This window comes from Erpetoichthys calabaricus, chromosome 5 (assembly GCF_900747795.2).
Source record: "Erpetoichthys calabaricus chromosome 5, fErpCal1.3, whole genome shotgun sequence".
NCBI lineage: Eukaryota > Metazoa > Chordata > Cladistia > Polypteriformes > Polypteridae > Erpetoichthys > Erpetoichthys calabaricus.
The window spans coordinates 7,296,802-7,316,406 of record NC_041398.2 but is presented as its reverse complement, the minus strand read 5'-3'; the positions used below and the strand labels follow the sequence as shown (position 1 = coordinate 7,316,406).

Genomic DNA, 19,605 nt, shown 5'->3' with positions numbered 1-19,605 from the left:
TAATTTCTTGATGACTTCATTCAGCAGAGTGTTTCTCTTCAGTTCAGGCCTCAGCATGAAGACATGTCTGCAATGAGGACAGCTGCAAACTTGGCTCTGATTCCAGTAGTTGGTTAAGCACTTCAGACAGAAATTATGTCCACAGGGGATCGAGACGGGGTCAGTCAGGGTGTCCTGACAAATCGAGCAGGTGAACTCGTCCTGTGATACAAACAGCTGGGCTTCAGCCATCATCAGTTTGAGGAGAGGCAGGCAGAGAGAATCAGTCAGACAAACAAGGAAGTGACTTGTGAGGAAACCAAAGTGAATGTTTGTGGTCAGTGAGGAGGAAGAGGAGGAGATTTAAAGAGAAAGCTGAGAGCTGACAGAGAGAACATCTGAGGAGACAATGAGGGTGAACAGTTAATGTGAGACAGGAGCTCAGAGAGTGAAGACCACAAAGTGACAGAAGAGATGACCTGTCACAGGGGGTCTGCTAAAGATTAATTCACGTCAGTATTTCTTATTTATTTATTACACACTGCAGTCCACTTTACTCAGACTCAGAGCTCAGTGCACATTTACAAATGAAATAAAATGAAAATAAAACACAACACGTAAATTACCATAAACAGATTTGTAATGTGATGGCCTGGCAGCCCTCAGCAGACTGAGACAGAGAGCTGTTAAACTGAGGATTCATTCTACTCATGCTGGCGCTCTTTATTAATTGAAATGTCCATCCCATAGTAAGTTCTCTTCTCTAATTTATCAAAGTTATAGGAATGTTAGGAGGAAAAAAAGGAATTGATTGATGTTAATCTGTATAATAACATAACAAGTTGTGCCTTTTGTCAATGCCAGTAATTAATTTTATTATACAGTAAAGCTCCCACTTTATTTTTATTACCTTTCTCTGTAGTTGAAGTTCTCAACTGTTAGACATTCATTAACGTAAACAAATTCCCTCATTTTAAGAAACAGAATAATCCATCCATCCATCCATCCATCCATCCATCCATCCATCCATTCATTTTCCAACCTGTTTACATGGTGCAGGGCGGGTTCTTCTCCACGCTCCCATCTTCTGTTCAGGAGCCCTTGAACCCAACACTGTCGATAATGTTACCGAGATGAGCTAGACAGTGAGGTAACAATAGCAAAGGGTTGATGTATAAATGTGCACAGTGCTTTTATTTAACTAAATCAAAACAACAAAACAAAGTCCACAAAGTGCAATAGTGCAGTGCTTCCAAAGTATAAATAAATAATCCATAAAAACAAAAGTGGAGGTAAAACAATAAATAGAATAAAACAATCCTTTAAAAGCTGAGGTTAAAACGTTGCTGGAGGCAGTCCTTTCAAACAGTTAAGCCCAATGCTTCTTTTACATTAGCGTCTCTCTCTCTCTCTCCTGCTCCTCGCTCTCCAGCAACCTCCGTCTTTTCTCTTTCCATTGCTTTCAATTTCTTTTGTTCTTTCTTTCCCCCTTCTAGCCGGCTCATGCTTCTATATATGCTGAGATGACATAGAAGCTGCAGCCCATTAGCATCCTCAGGATCAATCATGGATGTGGGCAGTCTCTCACCTGTGCAATTAGGTGAGAAACGCCCACACCACAGATTTCCCTAAGACGCTACAGCCACAACCACCACACCCCCTCGCTAAGCCGCAAGCACGGTGATTATTTATTTAAAACGGCCTTTGTTGAGAGTGCTTTGGACACACAACGCAACACTCACACACACATACACACAAACACAAACACGCTCACACACACACACACTCGGGCCAATGTACAATTTATTATAAAGTCAAGGATTATAGAAGCATGGCCCTGTTTTTATGCTGACCTACTGTAATTGGCCCAGATGACATCCATGTATGTTTGTGTGTGACATGACCCTGCACTCCACTAATGGATAATTATCATCTTATTCACAGCCTTTTAAATCGGTCCTTATTATATAGCACCATCCTTTCATTGACCAAACATAAGCCACTTTGCTAAGCACACACATGAATGTGTCAATGTGCTGACCAGCTCTATCATGGTGTGGTATGTGGACTGTAGTGCTGTGGATCGCAAGTTACTACAGAGGACTGATAAGACATCTAAGGACGGACTTCATTGGTGTGTCTCTGCACTCCATACATGACACCTACAGCACACACAACCTCCACAAGGCACCCAGCATTGTGACTGACCCCTCATACCCAGCACATGGGGTCTTTGAGCTGCTGACATATAGCAGATGGTATTGCAGTATCTGAGTCAGATCATCCAGACTGTGTGACAGTTTCTTTCACCCATGCTGTCCGACTCCTTAATGTCTGAACACCTCCCACTACTTGACGTGGAACTCTGAACTGTGAACTTTACACTATTTGCACATTTGGAAACTTTGTAAATCAAATGTAAACATTGCACTTTATGAGTGATAAACAATTACTACATTCCAGATGTACATTTATTATCTTCTTATATTTCACCTTTTTAACACTGTAATGTCGCCTCTGCTGTTAAGCTGTTACTGATCCAGTTAGAACTGATCTGTGGGACGTTGTCCTACCATTGTCATGTCAGTTTACTGCACACTGTCTTGTATGTTTGCACTGCATGTTGTATTTGCACTAAGTTGTGTACATTGTCTTGTTGCACTACATGCTGTTTATTTTTACGGTGGTCCTGAAGACATCCAATTTCTTATCAACCTGTACGATGTATTTGGATGGGATGACAATAAAGAAACTTGAACATGAACTTGAAATTTATATGTGAGATGACATAGACATTCATAATTATACCATTTATAATTAAAGGGAACTGTGGTACTCCAGACATCAGGGTGGGACAGGAGTGTCATTGACATGAGGACAAGGACCACAGCAGAGTTGAGAGGGCAACAGACCCAAAGTGAATGAGAATGTGTAGAATGTGCTTTAAAACAAGATTCTGACCTGAATCACTGCTCATGTGCAGATGTGATGAGAATGTGAATAACCATAGAGACCAATGGCCTTATGAGGTCAGACAATGAGAATTGGCACCATGGCTGAAGTGAAATAATGAAAGAGAGAGAAGAGAAGAGGACAACAGGGTTTAGGTTAGCAGTGAAGAGCTCATCATGTGACGGCCTGTCTGAGGACCGAATTAGATGTCAGTCACACATCAAGACATGGATTTGATCAATAAGGAGTACAATCTGTGATCACAGGACTGCAATCAGAGTGTGCCAATTCAGAGAAGAAAACGTCAGGATGAACTAATCTCAGTTGTTATTTTTCAAGTTATGTTAAAGTGGCACATACAAGCAGCACACTCATGTTATTCACTCAGCTCCTTGAGTTTGTTCATCTTGCCCTTTCTCCCCCTGACACCCTCCTTTCTCACTATCACCCCTCACTCCTTCTTTACTTTCTCCACTGTCTTTTGACCCCCGTTAGGCTCCAAGAAGATGACAGATTTAGAACTCACAGTCTCCACCTGCTGCTTAGGCCTGTAATACAGGCGGACACCCTGGACCTTAATCTGCCTGTTTATACAGACTGACATCACGTGACATGCAGCATATTCAGTGGTCCTGAGAGAATTGTGAATTAGGGCTTGATAAAAGTGTTCACAGGTGTCACATGTGATTGGTACTTTAAATGTTGACAGTGATGGTGAAGTTAGTCAGCTGACTCAACTCCTTATGTTTGGGTAACATCAAGTGTCTCAGGAAAACACCAAACTCCATCAGTGTCCCTGATATATGAGTGACCAGTGAGTCATCACCTTCAGATATTCACAGACAATTTATTCAGAGGTGACAAACCCCTTGAGTAACCAATTGAGGGGCAAACAATGTCTGGTGAGAGGACAGCAGTCTAGATACCTTTGTCACTCATACACATGTCTGTCAATAGTTCTTTATACTGAGGCCTTTATAAAGCTTTTCATTTGTGCTGCTCCAGCAGGTCCACGTGTTTGTCCTACCTAAGAGGTAACATTCAGGGGACACAGCAGTTATTGATGTCTCAGCCTTTAATATATGTACTTTAGGAAGAAAAAGTAAGTGACTCCTTTGGATTTCCATGGATATGATTTCTACTAAAATGTGCTCTGATCTTCATCTAAGTCACAATTCATAGTAAAACACAATCTGACTAAACTAATGACACACAAACTGTTCTACTTTCCAGGTTCTTATTGAGAACATTGAGTCATCATTAGACAGTGCAGGCTGGACAAAGTAAGTGACCCTCAGTGTTAATGACTTCTCCTAAAGCTAAATGGAGGAAGGTGTCAATAAAGAGGATGAAATTATAAGCCTGGCAACTGACAATTCCTCTCTCTTCAAGTTAAAGTGATTAGTGCAAACCTCACCTCAATCCAAACAAATGTCACAGGACCTTAGAAGACTCATGATAGTAATGCTTGAAGCTGGAAAAGGCTACCAAAAGCACTGCTAAAGACCTGAGTGTTCATCAATCCATGGTAAGATAAAATGTCTACAAATGGAGGAAATTCAGGACTGTAGTTACTTCCTAGGAGTGGGCATGAGGTAACAATCACTCCACCAGCACAAAAGGCATTCCTGAAAAAAAATGAATTGCAGCATATCTTATGTTTTTGCTCAGGACCACCTGGATGTTCTCCAATGCTCCTTGGACATGTTAAATGGACAGATAAGACAAAAGTTGAATGTTTTGGCACAAATGCACAATGCTAGGTTTGGTGGAAGAGGTCACTGCACACCAACACCAAAGCCTCATCCCAACTGTGATACAAAGTAGAAGAAGAATCATGGATTGGGTCTGGTTTGGTAATTCATGGCCTGGACACAACACAAATATTGAGGAAACAAAAAATTCAAAAGTATATAAAAAAAAAAATGTAAGGGCAGCAATCCATGACCTCAAATTAAGAGAGGCTGGGTGAGGCAGCAAGACAATGACCCAAAGCACACAGGTACATCAACAAAAGAATGGCTGGTAAAGACGTTTGACCAAGCGAGAGTCCTGACCGTAACCCCTTTTAGATGCTAAAGCGTGACCTGAAGAGAGCTGTGCAACCAGAAATACTGAGGAACTGAAGCAAGTTTGTAGGGAGGGATGGTCCATAAGTCATCCCAAACATTGTGCAGGTCTTATAAGCAAGAAAAGGAAACGTTTGGTGGAGGTTGTGGCTGATAAAGGAGGATATACAGAGGGTTAGTTAGATTTGCCAGCCTACACTGTGAACAATACAATACAATTTATTTTTTGTATAGCCCAAAATCACACAAGAAGGGTGTGTGAGATACTATAAAATGACAGAGAGCCAGCAGGCCAGTCCAGATACACATCTATTCTGGGGCTGTAGGGGGTGCTGATTACAGTGTCTTTGTTTTTGTAACACACAGAGTACTGGGAATGAGAACATAAACCCCAGGACTTGTCATTGTGACCAAGGCAGCAGTCCAGGCCCCATCCTTTCCTCCTCATTTCTTTATATGTGACTCCAATCCTCAGACTTTCACCAGTACACTCCATCTCCCAGTATCAGCGAGTCCCAGTCAGAGCCTCTCTGCACAGAACTTGAAGCCAGCAGTCAAACCTCTCAGGATGATTGGGGTATTTGGCTTTTGTCCTCTTATATGTCACCTTCTTGTTCCCTTCAGACAGACAGAGTTTTCTGTGTGCCATGTTGATGTCCAGTGTGAGGGGACAGAAGTCTGAAAGGAGAGAAAAGAAAACGAGTGAGGAAATCTGGGAGTGGGGGCGGAGCACATCACAGACAATTAACAAGAACCAATCAGGAGCTGTGTTGATGAAACTCCAATGTGCTGTCGATGGTAAAGAGCTCATCTGATTGGACAGAATCCTGTGGGGATTTAAAAAGAAACAACAAAAAGATGACAACAGACAACAAAGGCAAAGACAGGCAAGCCATACATTTGGAAAGAAGTCTCAGAGGTCTGGAATTACGATAAACACCATGAGATTACCGTTGAGGACAGAGTTTTAATGGACGCTTCACACTGACATTTGGCTGTTTGACAAGTCAGTGAGGAAAATATCTTGCATTTTTAAATTGCTACACTTACTCAAAATGTTCTGTAAATGACCACAACACTTACTGGAATTTCTATTATTTCAATAATAATCACAATTCATTTTAATCTTTATTTTAACATTGATTATCTATTTGAATATGTATACTGTATGTTAATGGTAATGGATTTTGTAAGTTTGTTTCTAGCACATTGGGCTGAATTCATTGGATAAAATTCACAACATAAATAATAATTACAGTATTATCATTAATATCATTAAAGGCAAACAAGCAAAATAGAAAAACATGCAGTATAGAGAAAGCAGAAAATAAAAAGTGCAGTAAAAGTACAAAGGAGAAGAGGCAAAAAAAAAAAAGATAAACAACAATACATTTCTAGTAGAGCTGAAAATCATACAAGGAATGTCTCAGTGGGCTTTAACTGGCCTTGTTCGTTCCCTAAGAAGATGAGAAAAAAAAATCCTTGTAGGGACAAAATTCTTGGAAAAATGTAGATCTTGGGAAAAAGAACAATGGATGTAGGACTTAGCGTAGTCGGCAGGATTTCATTTGATGTTTTTGTATTTTTTACTTCCTGTGAAATCAATTGACTCTTCAGATTGATTGATTCAAGTCCAACAGACTGCGCTGGTACATCACAGTCCTGAATCTCTCGTTCCCATAATGCAGCTGTCACAGGACCCCCCATCACTTTCAGCTCATCAGTCACATAACATTCACACCACATGTTCTGCTGGTTGCACTTTCATATCATAAGCCTGAACTGAGATACCGTATTAAAGAGAAATGATTTCTATTGTGATGATCCATTTAATCAAAGTACAGACTCACATTGTAAAAACTCCTCTCTGCTCTGAGGTTCAGGAGGCTGTAGGGAGAAAACTGGAGCTTCACGACCTAAAAATAAAAAGAAAAGAGAAGAATGGAAACTGTGAAGATGACATTGTGTAATGTTAGTGAAATTCTTAAACACATTTTACAAATAAAGTGCAGTAAAGTGAAATACAAAATGACCTGAAGATAAAACACACAACATAAGCACACAATGACAATAGATAAAGACCTGCCTTCCTTGTGAAATTAAAACATATTTTTCATTCATTTATTAGTTTAACTCATTAAAGCTGCAAATGTAATTAAAAGAAGGTTTTAAAAACATTTATAAATACAACTGAGGGTCATCAGCCTACACAGTAAAGATGATATTACATTTCAGAGTGACATCTTAAAATGGCAAACAGAACCAAAACACTAACGGCCACAACATCAGACCCTGAGGATGGCAGGAATTGGGAGTTCTGCAAATAATAAAAATTAGCTGATAAATAAGAAGTAAACCACAAAAGGACAGTGTGTGAAAAGCCAGCTAAATCTCAAAGGCTAAAAGGATAAAATCTTAATAATGGTGGAGTTTACTGCATTGTGCTAAATCAGAATGTCATTTATGATGTAAGTTACAGCAGTTTCTGATTTGGCTCCAGGTAGAAAGGCACAGTTAGGTTTATCTTGATTTACTGTTTTGTAGATAACATTTGAGTTGCTTCATTACCTGATCATAAATCTGATTTATTTAGCATTTTTGACAGCAGCTGTTTAGGAAAGACTGAGCAGCACATATTAAGAACAGGACTATTCGTGGACAGTAGTGATGAGTGAATATCCTCATTGGCAGACTTCTTCTCCATGTACTAAAACATTGTGAAAATGTCTTCTGGTGCAGAGTACGGACAGTGGGATGGTGCAGACAGACAGCACTTACATGCACACATTGTGTTGGTTCTTCTTCTCAGGTAAAGCCTGGTAGTGTGACTCCTTTGGAGCTTTGGAAAGGATACTGGTTTTGATGGACTTATGGAGAGTGAGTGCTTATGGTGTTACCTTTGATCACCATATGAATGGTGTGAAGCAAAACTGTTGGCATGGATGTGTGTGTAAGCAGTTTGTGAGGAACATGAAAGTGTGTGGTGACATGGAAGAAGATATGAAGAATTGGGGCAACGACATTAGCATAGTAAGTGATCAAGGAAGAAGATATTAGAATAACCTTTAGAGACCATTATTCCTTGCTTTTAGCCTCATACAACATTGACCACCCCTACAAAAGAAAATAAAAAGCATATTAACCCTTTAACCGCCAACTCCCTAAATATTCCCCACGCCAGGCGAAATCTGAAGAATTTTCGTTTTTTTACTTTTTTTACATTTTTTACATTTATTCAAGCAGTATTCACCACTAAATGTTGTTCTAGAAATGGGCAAACACATAATAAAACACAAAATGTACCTTTTCTCAGGCTTCTGGATTTATTGTCTACTACAAAACGGAACAGTCAAAAGTAATTCAAAAGTCAAAAGTAGTTCAGTCAATCATAGTTTCATTCCCAGTATTTGAGTTTGCTGTGCCACAGGCCAAAGCAGGGAACTGCACAAAGTCCTGGATTGCTGGGACACTTTGAGCAGAAGGTCTTGACGTCTCTACGCTGACCCTTCTTTGAACAGACACGACAGCATGCCTGTGGCTTGGTCCAAGTTGGTGTTGGTTCGAGTTTGTCTGGAAAGTGACGTTCTGTGAGCCTCACCACTGCCTCTACTCTATCTGCATGTTGTTCCTCACCAGAGAAAATGAAGGCTGCAATGACGTCATGTTCAAACTGCAGAAATGTTTTTGTGCCTCCATTTTTCTGGAACAAAATGTGAGCATTTAGCATTGCCATTTGGAGCAGATGAACTGATAACTTTTTATACCACTTCATAGTTTTTCTTGCAGCCGAATAGGGTTCCAATATTTGGTCCTGCTTGTCAACAGCACCCATGTTGCTGTTATATTCAATAATGCATTGTGGCTTGTAACGGACATCAGTAGGTGATGGGCGTACTCTTCTGCGGGGAGCCTCCTGCACAGACTCATTGTGCTGAGTTGTTAGCATGTGAACATCTTTTTTGTCTCGAAATTTCAGGCACAGCAATGGGCCACTGCGGTATGCAATGTGCTGACCCGGTGCTGGCGCTGAATTGCGAACTTCTGGAGGGACCCTGTTAGAACGAATTGTTCCACATGCTGTAGTTTTACGGTGATGAAGGTAATGGAACAGCCTACAACTGGAGTACCAGTTATCCATCCAAATGGTGTACCCATTGTCCAATAGTGTTAGGGCAAGGTACACAACAATTTTTTCTGAAAGTCCAAAGTCCTTACATTCATCTGGCAACACTGCTGAAATACTACTCATAGGATCTCTTTGCCAGTGTATACACAAAATCTATAAATGTAACCTGAATTCTCAGCTAAGCAAAACATCTTGATACCAAACCGTGCCCTTTTCAATGGTAGATACTGTCGAAACTGTAAGCGACCCTTCCACAACAATAAACTTTCATCAACTGCAACTGACGGTCCTGGCATGTAGGGCAACTGAAATGCTTCAAATAAATGGTCAATCAAAGGACGTAGCTTGAACAAGTGGTCGCGGTTTGGATCTTTCTTATCTGGCTCATTTCTGTTGTCATTCAAATGAAAGAATTTCAGCAGCAAAGAGAATCGGTTACGTGTCATGACAGCTGCAAAAATAGGTGTTGCATACATAGGATCTGTAGACCAGTACATCTCAATATCTGGTTTTCTGATTATTCCCATCAACATCAAAATCCCAATGAATTTTTTCATTTCGTTTTCATCAGTGTCAAACCAAGCACGAACACGGGAATGTGGAGGTAAATTGGGATTTTTCTCAATAAACTGTGCTGCATACAGATTTGTCTGATGAACAAAATGTCTGATCAAATCAGGTGACACAAACAGCTCATAAAACTGCTCAGCAGTGTAATTGTTTACATCAACAGTAAAGCCACACGTTGCCTCAAACGGATGCAGAAAAGGTAGTTCACCTCGGGCAGCAGTCCAGTTGAGATGCTGGGGATACACCCACTCATCGCCATCATCCGATGCGTCTTCATTCACAGTATCATGCAGCGCACGTTGCTGCTCATCATTGTCGCTACAATCTTCTTCAGAACTGCTACAATCATGATCAGAACTTTCCAAAATCGCCTGCAAAGCCTCACTTGAAGTCAGTTTACGTTTCGCCATATTCACAGCTGTCACATGTGAATCACGTCACATGACCGGCCAAAACAACCACAGACTTGTCGAAATACAACGTAGTAATAATACCCACGCCAAACCGTCAGTTATACTACTTGCCAGGCATTCATATAATCACAGGCAAATGTGCCAGATAATTCCGGCAGTATGGCGTTAGCAATAAAACAACGGTGCCGGATATATCCGGCGGAGGGCGATTAAGGGGTTAAGCAGATTTTGTATTTTACAATTGTAAAATTGCATGCAAGACAAATTTTAGAATGAAAATCAGTTTATGAAACAAAACCCTGCCTTTTCACTCCTTACTAGTGAGCAGTCAGCAGGGGTTTAGATGGGGATTTTAGTTTTCAGTAATATGCAGAAAATTCAATGAGGGAGTAACAAAAGCAGACAAGCATAAAATCAGTAAACCAGTGGGGAGGCCATTAGGTCAGGACGGCTCTCCCTTAGTCACTTGTCCTTACTCGCCTGTCACATCTGTCACTTCATCAGTGTCTTGATTGGACCGTTCAGTGTTGAGTGACATGTTGTGTTCCGCCCAATTTCTCTGAACTGAAGATGCACCCCAGTTGTCTGGACTTGATGTGTTTAATACTTTAACACATTAAGTGGCACTAATCTGGTTAGTGTGAGTCTGTAAGCCACAAAAATACAGAAAGAGGATATCAAGAATAAAGAATGGGATGAATAAATGAGACTGGGAAAGTTTAGTTTGTCCAGAAATAGAAATATACATGACAAGCTTATTCTACGCTGGGAAGAAATTTTCAAATAAATAGATTTTGGGAGCATTGGACATGAGGCAGAGATCAGCAGTGGACAGTGTGCCAGTCCATTGAATGTCAGGACCTAAAGAAACCCACACTGCCAGTCATGCAGGGCCAAGTTAGAGTCTGTGCTGATCAACCAAATCAACGTGTAGGGATGTGGGAGAAAAACTGGAGTAGCTGGAGGAATACACAAAATATATTGGAGGAAGGGTAAAAGTCCACATGAACAATGAATGGAGGACAGTGGATCTGTGAGGCAGCAGGCGTGACTGCTAAATTTAACACATTAAGCTGTGGAGTTAAATAAAGACATGAAGAGACAATTAAGGAATGTCACCCCAACTGGTCCAATTCAGAACATCAGTGCTAACCTGCAGTACAAGGTAATGTGGAGGGGGGGTACATGTTTAGGCTCTGGGGTGACAATCCACTGGACATTAAGGTCATGCTGCGTGAATCTGTAAGGAATAACACAATAAACCCTGTGGATGGTGAAATGGCGTGAAGGACACAATGAAACTTCTTCTTCTCATCCCCCTTTTCACTGCCCTTTCATGTTATTAGGAGAGAAGCTGTGCCAACTTTAATTTCTCATGTGTCCAATACAGTGTTTCTAAACATTTTTCCATGTGTTCCCTATTTTTCCATATTCGTTTTTGTGGTTCCCCTCCCCCCAAGTTTTTATGCACATTTTCAGATTTTTGATTATATTGCGATCAACCCAAAAACACTAAATTTTAATTTGGGAATGCACTGTTTGCAGAAGTGCTCAAGTCTCGATCAACTGGGGATTAGCTAATATTATTTTATCATTAAAACAAACAGTCACACAGGTGACATATTAAAATTAAAATCCATGTGATAAAATATATGTAAAACGCAAACATTTCTTTGTTTTCCAATAAATTTCATGAAATCTATATCTATAAAGGAGAGTTGGTATCCATGTGGCTGTGTTTGTGTGTTTGTGGAGGGACAGAGAGTTAAGGCGGGTGTTGGAGTCACGTGACCATCTCCCCTCCCACTCACCTCATTTCATTCACTTCATTTCGCTCCGAGATGAGCTCCACAGCTGACGCGGTTAGTCCTTTCTCCTTTACTGATTTACTGTTTAGTAGACGAGGTACTTACTGAATAGTATTTTTTCCTTTAGTGTTTCTTAGTGTTTAGTAGACGCGGTGTGCCGGTGTTCCCGGCGATGTTGCGGTTTAGTGTTACTTTCTACTTCGTTTTTCTACTTTAGTGTTTAATAACAAATAATAATAATTCATTACATTTATATAGCGCTTTTCTCAGTACTCAAAGCGCTAAAATAGTGAGTGATACTTAGCTGATAGCAGTGTAGAAGCAGCACAGCACAACGGAGCCGGTAGGACAGGCGGGTGTGGTAGCGTAGGTGAGCGGCGATAGCAAGCAGCAGGAGGAGGAAGCAGGATTTGGATGTTCCAATACACAGCTATAAACAGTAACGCTTGGTAATATCAGGTGTGATCGCCCCGGAGCCATAAGTCATAAGCCAGGTTAGTATGAACATCAGATCAGTTCCCGTCGTAGAGTACTGTAACATGAAACGGGAGCAGATCAGCATGCTTTGTTTCCTTACAAACCTCCCATAATTTATGAAGATGCACAGCAACAATTAAATCATACAGATTCTGGTGTATTCGCAGTTGCATTTGCCGTGTGAATTTCTTTAGGTATTGACCCAAGTGATCAAGTTTTTACTATTTCTTCAATGCGAAATCACTTACAAATAATTTTTGTTACTCGACAATTGCTTCCATTCCCTGTCGAAAGTAGCCAACGGGCGACACCAGTTACAAGTATTCAGTGCGTTCAAAGACCTGTACGAAGTACGGCGACTAACACAGTCACTCATAAAAGGGGAGATGACTCGGTGTAGGAAATGGGGATTGAAACTACCTGGGAGGACATGCAATCAACGAGGCGATTAAACGGATCTCAAGAGACGTCTTCTAGGTTGGAAAAAAAGCGCTTGGCTGCCAAAACCATATATATACATAAATATACATCTATATAAATAAAAATGTAAATGTTCGTTTGTTCAAAACCTTAAATCTCCGAAAGTTCTTCACCGATTGCTTTGAAATTTTGACACAACGTTGCATTCGAATACGTGCGTGTTTTTATATACATATTATATAGATGTCACACCTGTGACAGGTAAAAACATGCTCTTTTTGAAAACACAGCGCCATCTGTTGGACGTAAAAGCAACCCACGCCACACTAAATATTTTACGATTCTATTTCAATGTTTCGATCAAATACATTGGTAAGTACGTGAATAAAGGCAGCGACATGGCAGTTTTTGGCGTGCAACCAGAAAGAAGTGATAGGAATGCGGTCATACATATCGATGAAATCGCACAGTATTAGGCTGGAAGATACATAAGCAGCAATGAAGCTGTATGGCGAATTCTTTCATTTCCCATACATGAACGAAGTCCAGATGTTGTTCACTTAGCAGTACATCTAGAAAATGGACAACGCGTTTATTTCACAGCTGCAAATGTGCACCAAATAGCCCTGAATCCACCGGCTACAACGTTAACTGCTTTCTTTACGTTATGTCAAAATGACGCGTTTGTGAAAACGCTGCTGTATTCGGAAGTGCCTACGTATTACACATGGAATGTGAGTAGAAAATCACTTGAACAACGCAAACGAGGAGAGCGAGTCAACAGACAATCTGGCATATTCAAAGAAACTACGATAGGCAGACTGTACACCGTGCATCCCAATCAAAATGAATGCTTCTTTGTTCACATGCTGTTGGTAAATGTGCCCGGTCCAACGTCTTTCCAGCAATTGAGAATTGTCAACGGCGTTACACATGCCACTTTCTGAAGTACATGTCAAGCTCTGAATTTATTGGAGAACAACCGACACTGGGATGTATACATTAATGACGCCTGCAACACGTCACATTCAAATCAAATTCGTGCATTGTTTGCAATCATATTGACCGCCTGTTCTCCTTCATCTCCAACACAGTTATGGGTGAAATATAAATCGCACACGGCTGAAGATATTTTCCGTCGAATACGCAAGTAAAATTCAAATATAAACATGGATTTCACAGCAGACATCTACAACTAAGCGTTGATAATGATTGAAGATTTGTGTTTACAAATCGCGAACAAAGTTCTCAATCAATTGGGAATGCCATCACCGAATCGATCTGCTGCTGCTTCGTTCGATGTAGAATTGCGTCGTGAACAAAATTACAACACGGGTGATCTTTTGTCGTATGTGCAATCAAATATTCCTAAGCTAACGCTTCAGCAAAAAGGCATTTACGATCAAATAATGCAAACTGTCAATAACGGGGTTGGAGAAATCTGGAAATTGGGAACGGAAAGGTGCCGGTCGATCTGACCTCAGGACGAATTTCATTGCCTCATAACTTCTGCAATTTAGTGACGTCAAAAGAAGAATTGGTTGAAAAAGTATTTCCCAATATTCAAACCAATTATAAGAATCGCGATTGGCTGAGTGAACGAGCTATACTTGCGGCCAAAAACAAAGACGTCTACGAACTTAACAATATTATTCAGTCTAACATTCTGCACAGACAATGGAACAACAAAAAATATTGTATACCCACAAGCATTGTGAAATTAAACATATTAGAAACGTGCGCTTTCTTTTTTCTTTCTTTTCCATTTAACTAGACTGAGCCACAGCAACGCGTGGCCGGCTACAGCTATATATATATAATATACACTATATATACACATACACACATATATATAGATCCTACAGTGGGCCCATCATGCTCTCATTTGTTACTTATTTCTTCATTTAAGTTTTCTTTTTTGGCTGAATTCTAAGTTGAGACACAAAATTTAACCCCAGAAGAAAGGGAAATAAGTAAGAAAACACAGGTGATACGGATTTTAAAGAAAATAACGACGGGCGACGTGTAGTGTTAGAAGAGCGGAGCCGATTGTTTGTCAGCTCTTCTTTACTTCTCCTATTCTTTATCCTTTGCCTCCTCCGAAGAACGCAGACACGCATGATTTACTGATACCCGTTCTTATTAGATTCGTTTCACATTACAGTACATGTGAATTCTGTCATTTTCCACCCAGAATCATTATTAAATTTAAACCTTCAGACCCTGGCAGTGCCTTTCACCCGTGGCACAGTAACGAAAAGAAATAAATGAGCTTTGTGTTACAACGGCCTTATTGTCTTCTTGTCCAAATTCAGACCGATTTTGATGCTTAATCTTTGAACACGACTGTTTTTGAAATCATTATTATCAATATCAGTATAGTTATTGTGTTTACTGCTTTGGGGTTTACAACGTATGACGTTTGTACGGCAGCTAATCATTTTCTAGACTGCAATTAAATGTTTTCCTGCAGTCTGTGCTGAAAGGACACTTAAATTTGCACAAACGCGTTCATTATTTGTGCCGTGAATAGAAACTGGTAAGCTGTCAACAGAACGTGTTCTTTTGCTTCCCATCGATTGCAGTATCTACCACTGTTTTGTTATTTGAACCGTGAGCTCCTGACAAGCTTTGCAAATTGTGTTTGCCAGTGTCAAGTGAAGGCTTAATACCTCGAATTTGCTAAAGTTTAAACCACGTAGTCGGCAGGAGTCGAACCTGCGCGGGGAAACCCCAATGGATTTCAAGTCCATCGCCTTAACCACTCGGCCACGACTACTGAGGGGACTTACCCGCTAACGCGTCTGAATTCATTCAATTGTCGAATCGCCCTTTTTCTGTTTGTCAATATGTGCTCTGAAGACATTTGGACTGGAGCAGGAGCGGTAATATTTCGGTCTTTTCCCGATCATCCTTATGGAGGCAGAGGATTTGAAGCGGTTCGATTATCTGTGAGATTAGAACAGTTAACAGCTTGTCTTGGTTGCAAAGTCGACATGTGTTAGCTACACAGCCAGACCCTGAGAAATAATTCGAAGATAACTATATATATAACTATAACTATATATATCCCGCTGCTTTTTGTTGTTGTCTCAGCACTCAAGAGGATCTTTAATGCCGACCTTGACCGATGCACTGCTCACCTCGGAGTGTCCCGTGTGTGTCGGTGTGCCGGTGACTGATCTGCGCCGTGTCTCTCAGCCTCTCTGATGAGCTCCGGATTGACACCTTTGAAAGTTTGGTGCAGCAGAGCAAATTCAACCTGATCTACCACAGTGGGTTTGTGATCACCTTATTCAATGGAGGGATTCATGGACGTCAAATGGCGATGAATAGAAGATGAATTAATGTAAAGACGTGAGCTGCCTTACGCAATTAGTCATCGCATTTTGATGGTGATTCTAAGTGGTGATGATTCCCGAACAGATCTCTTATGCGATCCTTCCACAGTATCTCTCAAAATTATTTAGTTCAAATTGGTTATAAAGATTTCACTCGGGATTATTTTTTTAATTATTATTAATTATGATGAGTCCTTAGTTTGGATCGAACTCGGGCTAGCACTACGCTCAGAATTTGAAAAGCAACCACCTTAGCTAATTGAACCACTGACGGCGTCTTTTCTGTGTAGCTAACTCGTTACTTTTGAGCTCCAAAAAATATTGTAAAGTATTAATAAATGAAATATTTTAATACTGGGCGGCACGGTGGCACAGTGGGTAGTGCTGCTGCCTCGCAGTTGGGTGACCTGGAGACCCGGGTTCACTTCCCGGGTCCTCCCTGCGTGGAGTTTGCATGTTCTCCCCGTGTCTGCGTGGGTTTCCTCCGGGCGCTCCGGTTTCCTCCCACAATCCAAAGACATGCAGGTTAGGTGGATTGGCGATTCTAAATTGGCCCTAGTGTGTGCTTGGTTTGTGGGTGTGTTTGTGTGTGTCCTGCGGTGGGTTGGCACCCTGCCCGGGATTGATTCCTGCCTTGTGCCCTGTGTTGGCTGGGATTGGCTCCAGCAGACCCCCGTGACCCTGTGTTCGGATTCAGCGGGTTGGAAAATGGATGGATGGATGGATATTTTAATACTTGATCGAATAATAACATCTGTGATTTAAGGATTTCACGTTTTCTTTCTCAAATGTGCTTACCTATATCATGGCAAAGTACAGGGATAAACCTTTATTTTCTGTCTACTCCGTTTTAACTAAGTCAGACCAAAGAAAACATTTAAGGCTATGAAATGTGATCTTAAGAAAAGATGAGGGTTAATTATAATACTAATAACAGGAGCCATTATAATGATACAGTGCAAAAGTAAATACTAATCGAAAGAGCCGGGAATCCATGAGTGAGGCGTCTTATTTTTTTTAACTCTTGCTATCGTATAGTGTATTCTGCCTGTCGGCATTAGTTATATTTATATTTTTTTACACATCAGACACTAGAAGCTGCTGACGATCCCTTCTCTTCGTTGTCAGTCGGTAGCTGCGAAAAAATAAAAGCAATAAGAGTTGTAACAGTCGTCATTGAAGTGGATCACAAGTTCGTGTAACTTTAATGAAAATGGCCAGGAGGTGTCACTAGAGAGGGGAGTGTCAAATGCTTCGATACGATTTCCATCACTACCCCCTGTGGCTGCAGGTTTTTCTTCCAATCAGATTTATAATCAGTGACAACACCTCATAACACTGAGCTCAATTAATTAGCTGGAATTTTATTTTCTCTTATTTTGCATTCAGAAAAACACAACGGCATGATTTTTACATTTATAAGACATTTAGAAATACTTCTGCTTTTGCAATAGATTTAAATGCTAAACTCTCTTTTGTTGATTTCATTTTATTTTGCCCTTTCTCTGTGCCGTTTTCCCCCTTCGTTGTATCTTATTAATGACAATTAAAAACAAGCCGTGCAGACACCCGGATAGACAACACTGAAGGATCAAAGTCTGCAGCGAATTCAGCATCGACCCACTAATTAGTAAATAAAGGATTAATTAAACAATTAGAACACCTGGAAAAGTAGAATGAAACTCAAGATGAAAAATAGCTAAAAAGAACAAAATATATTATTCTCATATAACTACTTGGTACATATATATATATATGTAATTATATATTTTACCAAACTTAGTTTTCTATTTTCTATATTGTTCCCAAGACACAGAACTTGTGAATTAACAGTCCACTTAATTAGCTCAGCAGTCCAATTAAAATCAGAAGCGGTTTGAACAAAAATCTGCAGGCTCAGGGTGTCCCAGGACCGAGTTTGGGAGTCACTGCTCTAGGAGACCTGCAGTTACAGGACCGAAAGTAACAAAGAGAATTGTAAAGACGAGTGCCTCATAAACATCACATCATTAGATTTTTAATTAATAAAGCCTCACTTTTAAACGTTGCCTCTTTCATTATACGTCATTGCTCCACTTAAACGAATGCCTTGTTGCCTCGAACAAGTAATGCTGTGTGATATCCAGAACTGTCAAACAAATGGACACTCAGAGCAGAGAGAAATCAGAAACGTGACGGTGGGTTTTCTGTCTCTTTGGCTGCTGTACCTCTCCACTGACACAACACCCGATGGAGTGGAAAATCACCACGGAGCGCCAAGTTAGAATAAAAATCAATTCGTTTAGTGATTGTTATTACGATAAAATGGGGTGCAGAATCTCAACACAGCACTGCATTTTTTTAAATGGTCAGCACCCCAGTTTATTTTGGGGTCGGGGTTATTTATTTATTTATTAGCTCATGCATTGGACACAAAGGAATGGCTGGCTGCCTGTTTATGTACAACACACTCCTGCACATACACTGCGAAGTGTGAACAATTTAATTAATAGAGAATGCCATATTAACATTCCCTCACTCAGCACTCCACTTAACCGTATACTTCCCCTGTATTATTAGTAGTATTATTATTATGGCTTAATATTTAATTGTTACGAATTAGTGTTCATTACGTTTTAGCACCTCACAATTATCCATATTACTAAACGAGAATGGTAAACCGGATATGGACGCAGGGACCTGCCCGTGGACGCAGGAGACATAGTGCACAGGCGTCACACAAAGCCCCCCCCCCCCCCCCCCCCCGCCCCAGAGTGAAACGGGAGAGACTACGAACCGTCTGACATGCCGCAAGCAGGATAAAGCGAGGTCAGAAATAAAAGACAGAGTAGGAAACAAAGTAAAACGTCATAAAGAGGTTAAAGAACGGGGCCAAACACATGGAGAGCGGGTTACAGATGATGAAAACTGGAATGAAGCAGCTTCAAAAAAACCTAGGCACGAAACACATGCACAGTGAGGGACAGAATATAAAGGCGGAAACAACGACAGTTAAACGTCCACACCACACAGCGGAGGCAGACCCGGAAGGTGCAGGCGCCTACATCGCGCGTCGGAAGGCGCGGGAAAGTACGAAAGGCAAAGGCGCCTACACAGCATGGTAAAACCTGACATAATACGGAAGGCGCAGGCATTGCTGGCATATTGTGAGTGGCACTAATGCGTAGTGAGGGCGCAGCCGTCACCGCCATATTGTGCGTGGCACTACTGCTGAGTGAAGTTAAGAATAATGTGCTGCTTGGTGTGCCACACAAACCCCCCCACAGACTACAGAGTCCATGGAGACTATGAACGACATAATCACACAAACAACAGGAATCAGCGCCCCACCCCAGTGTAAAACGGGACAGAATACGGAGTCGAGAAAGGTTCACAAATCAAACCCGACATGATACGCCACCCCAAAGTAAAACGGGACAGACTACGGAGTCCAGAAAGGGTCACAAATCA

General features: G+C 40.9%; 4 protein-coding genes and 1 non-coding gene across 22 annotated transcripts in view; 2 read left to right on the top strand and 3 right to left on the bottom strand.

The window, feature by feature from the left end:
• The window catches only part of LOC114652414 (tripartite motif-containing protein 16-like), a 1,097,043-nt gene that overhangs the window by 31,801 nt on the left and 1,045,637 nt on the right, over positions 1–19,605 (bottom strand). The gene's annotated exons all lie outside the window — the stretch shown is intronic.
• Positions 1–19,605, bottom strand: part of LOC114643026 (tripartite motif-containing protein 16-like) — a 1,170,030-nt gene that overhangs the window by 304,663 nt on the left and 845,762 nt on the right. For 4 of the 18 annotated variants that reach the window (XM_051927906.1, XM_051927903.1, XM_051927905.1 and 1 more), the window contains exon 1: positions 1–279. This exon is cut by the window's left edge and continues 348 nt beyond it. The exons of 11 other annotated variants lie outside the window; for them this stretch is intronic. In XM_051927906.1, the coding sequence (XP_051783866.1) occupies positions 1–234 (234 nt within the window). In that variant the 5' untranslated portion in view covers positions 235–279. Of the gene's footprint in view, positions 280–19,605 lie in introns of those variants that run through there. 3 more of the 18 variants (XM_051927901.1, XM_051927902.1, XR_007934990.1) reach the window with 2 other exon arrangements.
• LOC114641537 (tripartite motif-containing protein 16-like) overlaps positions 1–19,605 on the top strand; it is a 721,005-nt gene that overhangs the window by 634,348 nt on the left and 67,052 nt on the right. The window lies entirely within an intron of this gene.
• Positions 1–19,605, top strand: part of LOC114643105 (tripartite motif-containing protein 16-like) — a 211,677-nt gene that overhangs the window by 125,020 nt on the left and 67,052 nt on the right. The window lies entirely within an intron of this gene.
• trnas-uga (transfer RNA serine (anticodon UGA)) lies at positions 15,512–15,593 on the bottom strand. Its single transcript has one exon. It is a non-coding gene; the product is annotated as a tRNA-Ser (tRNA).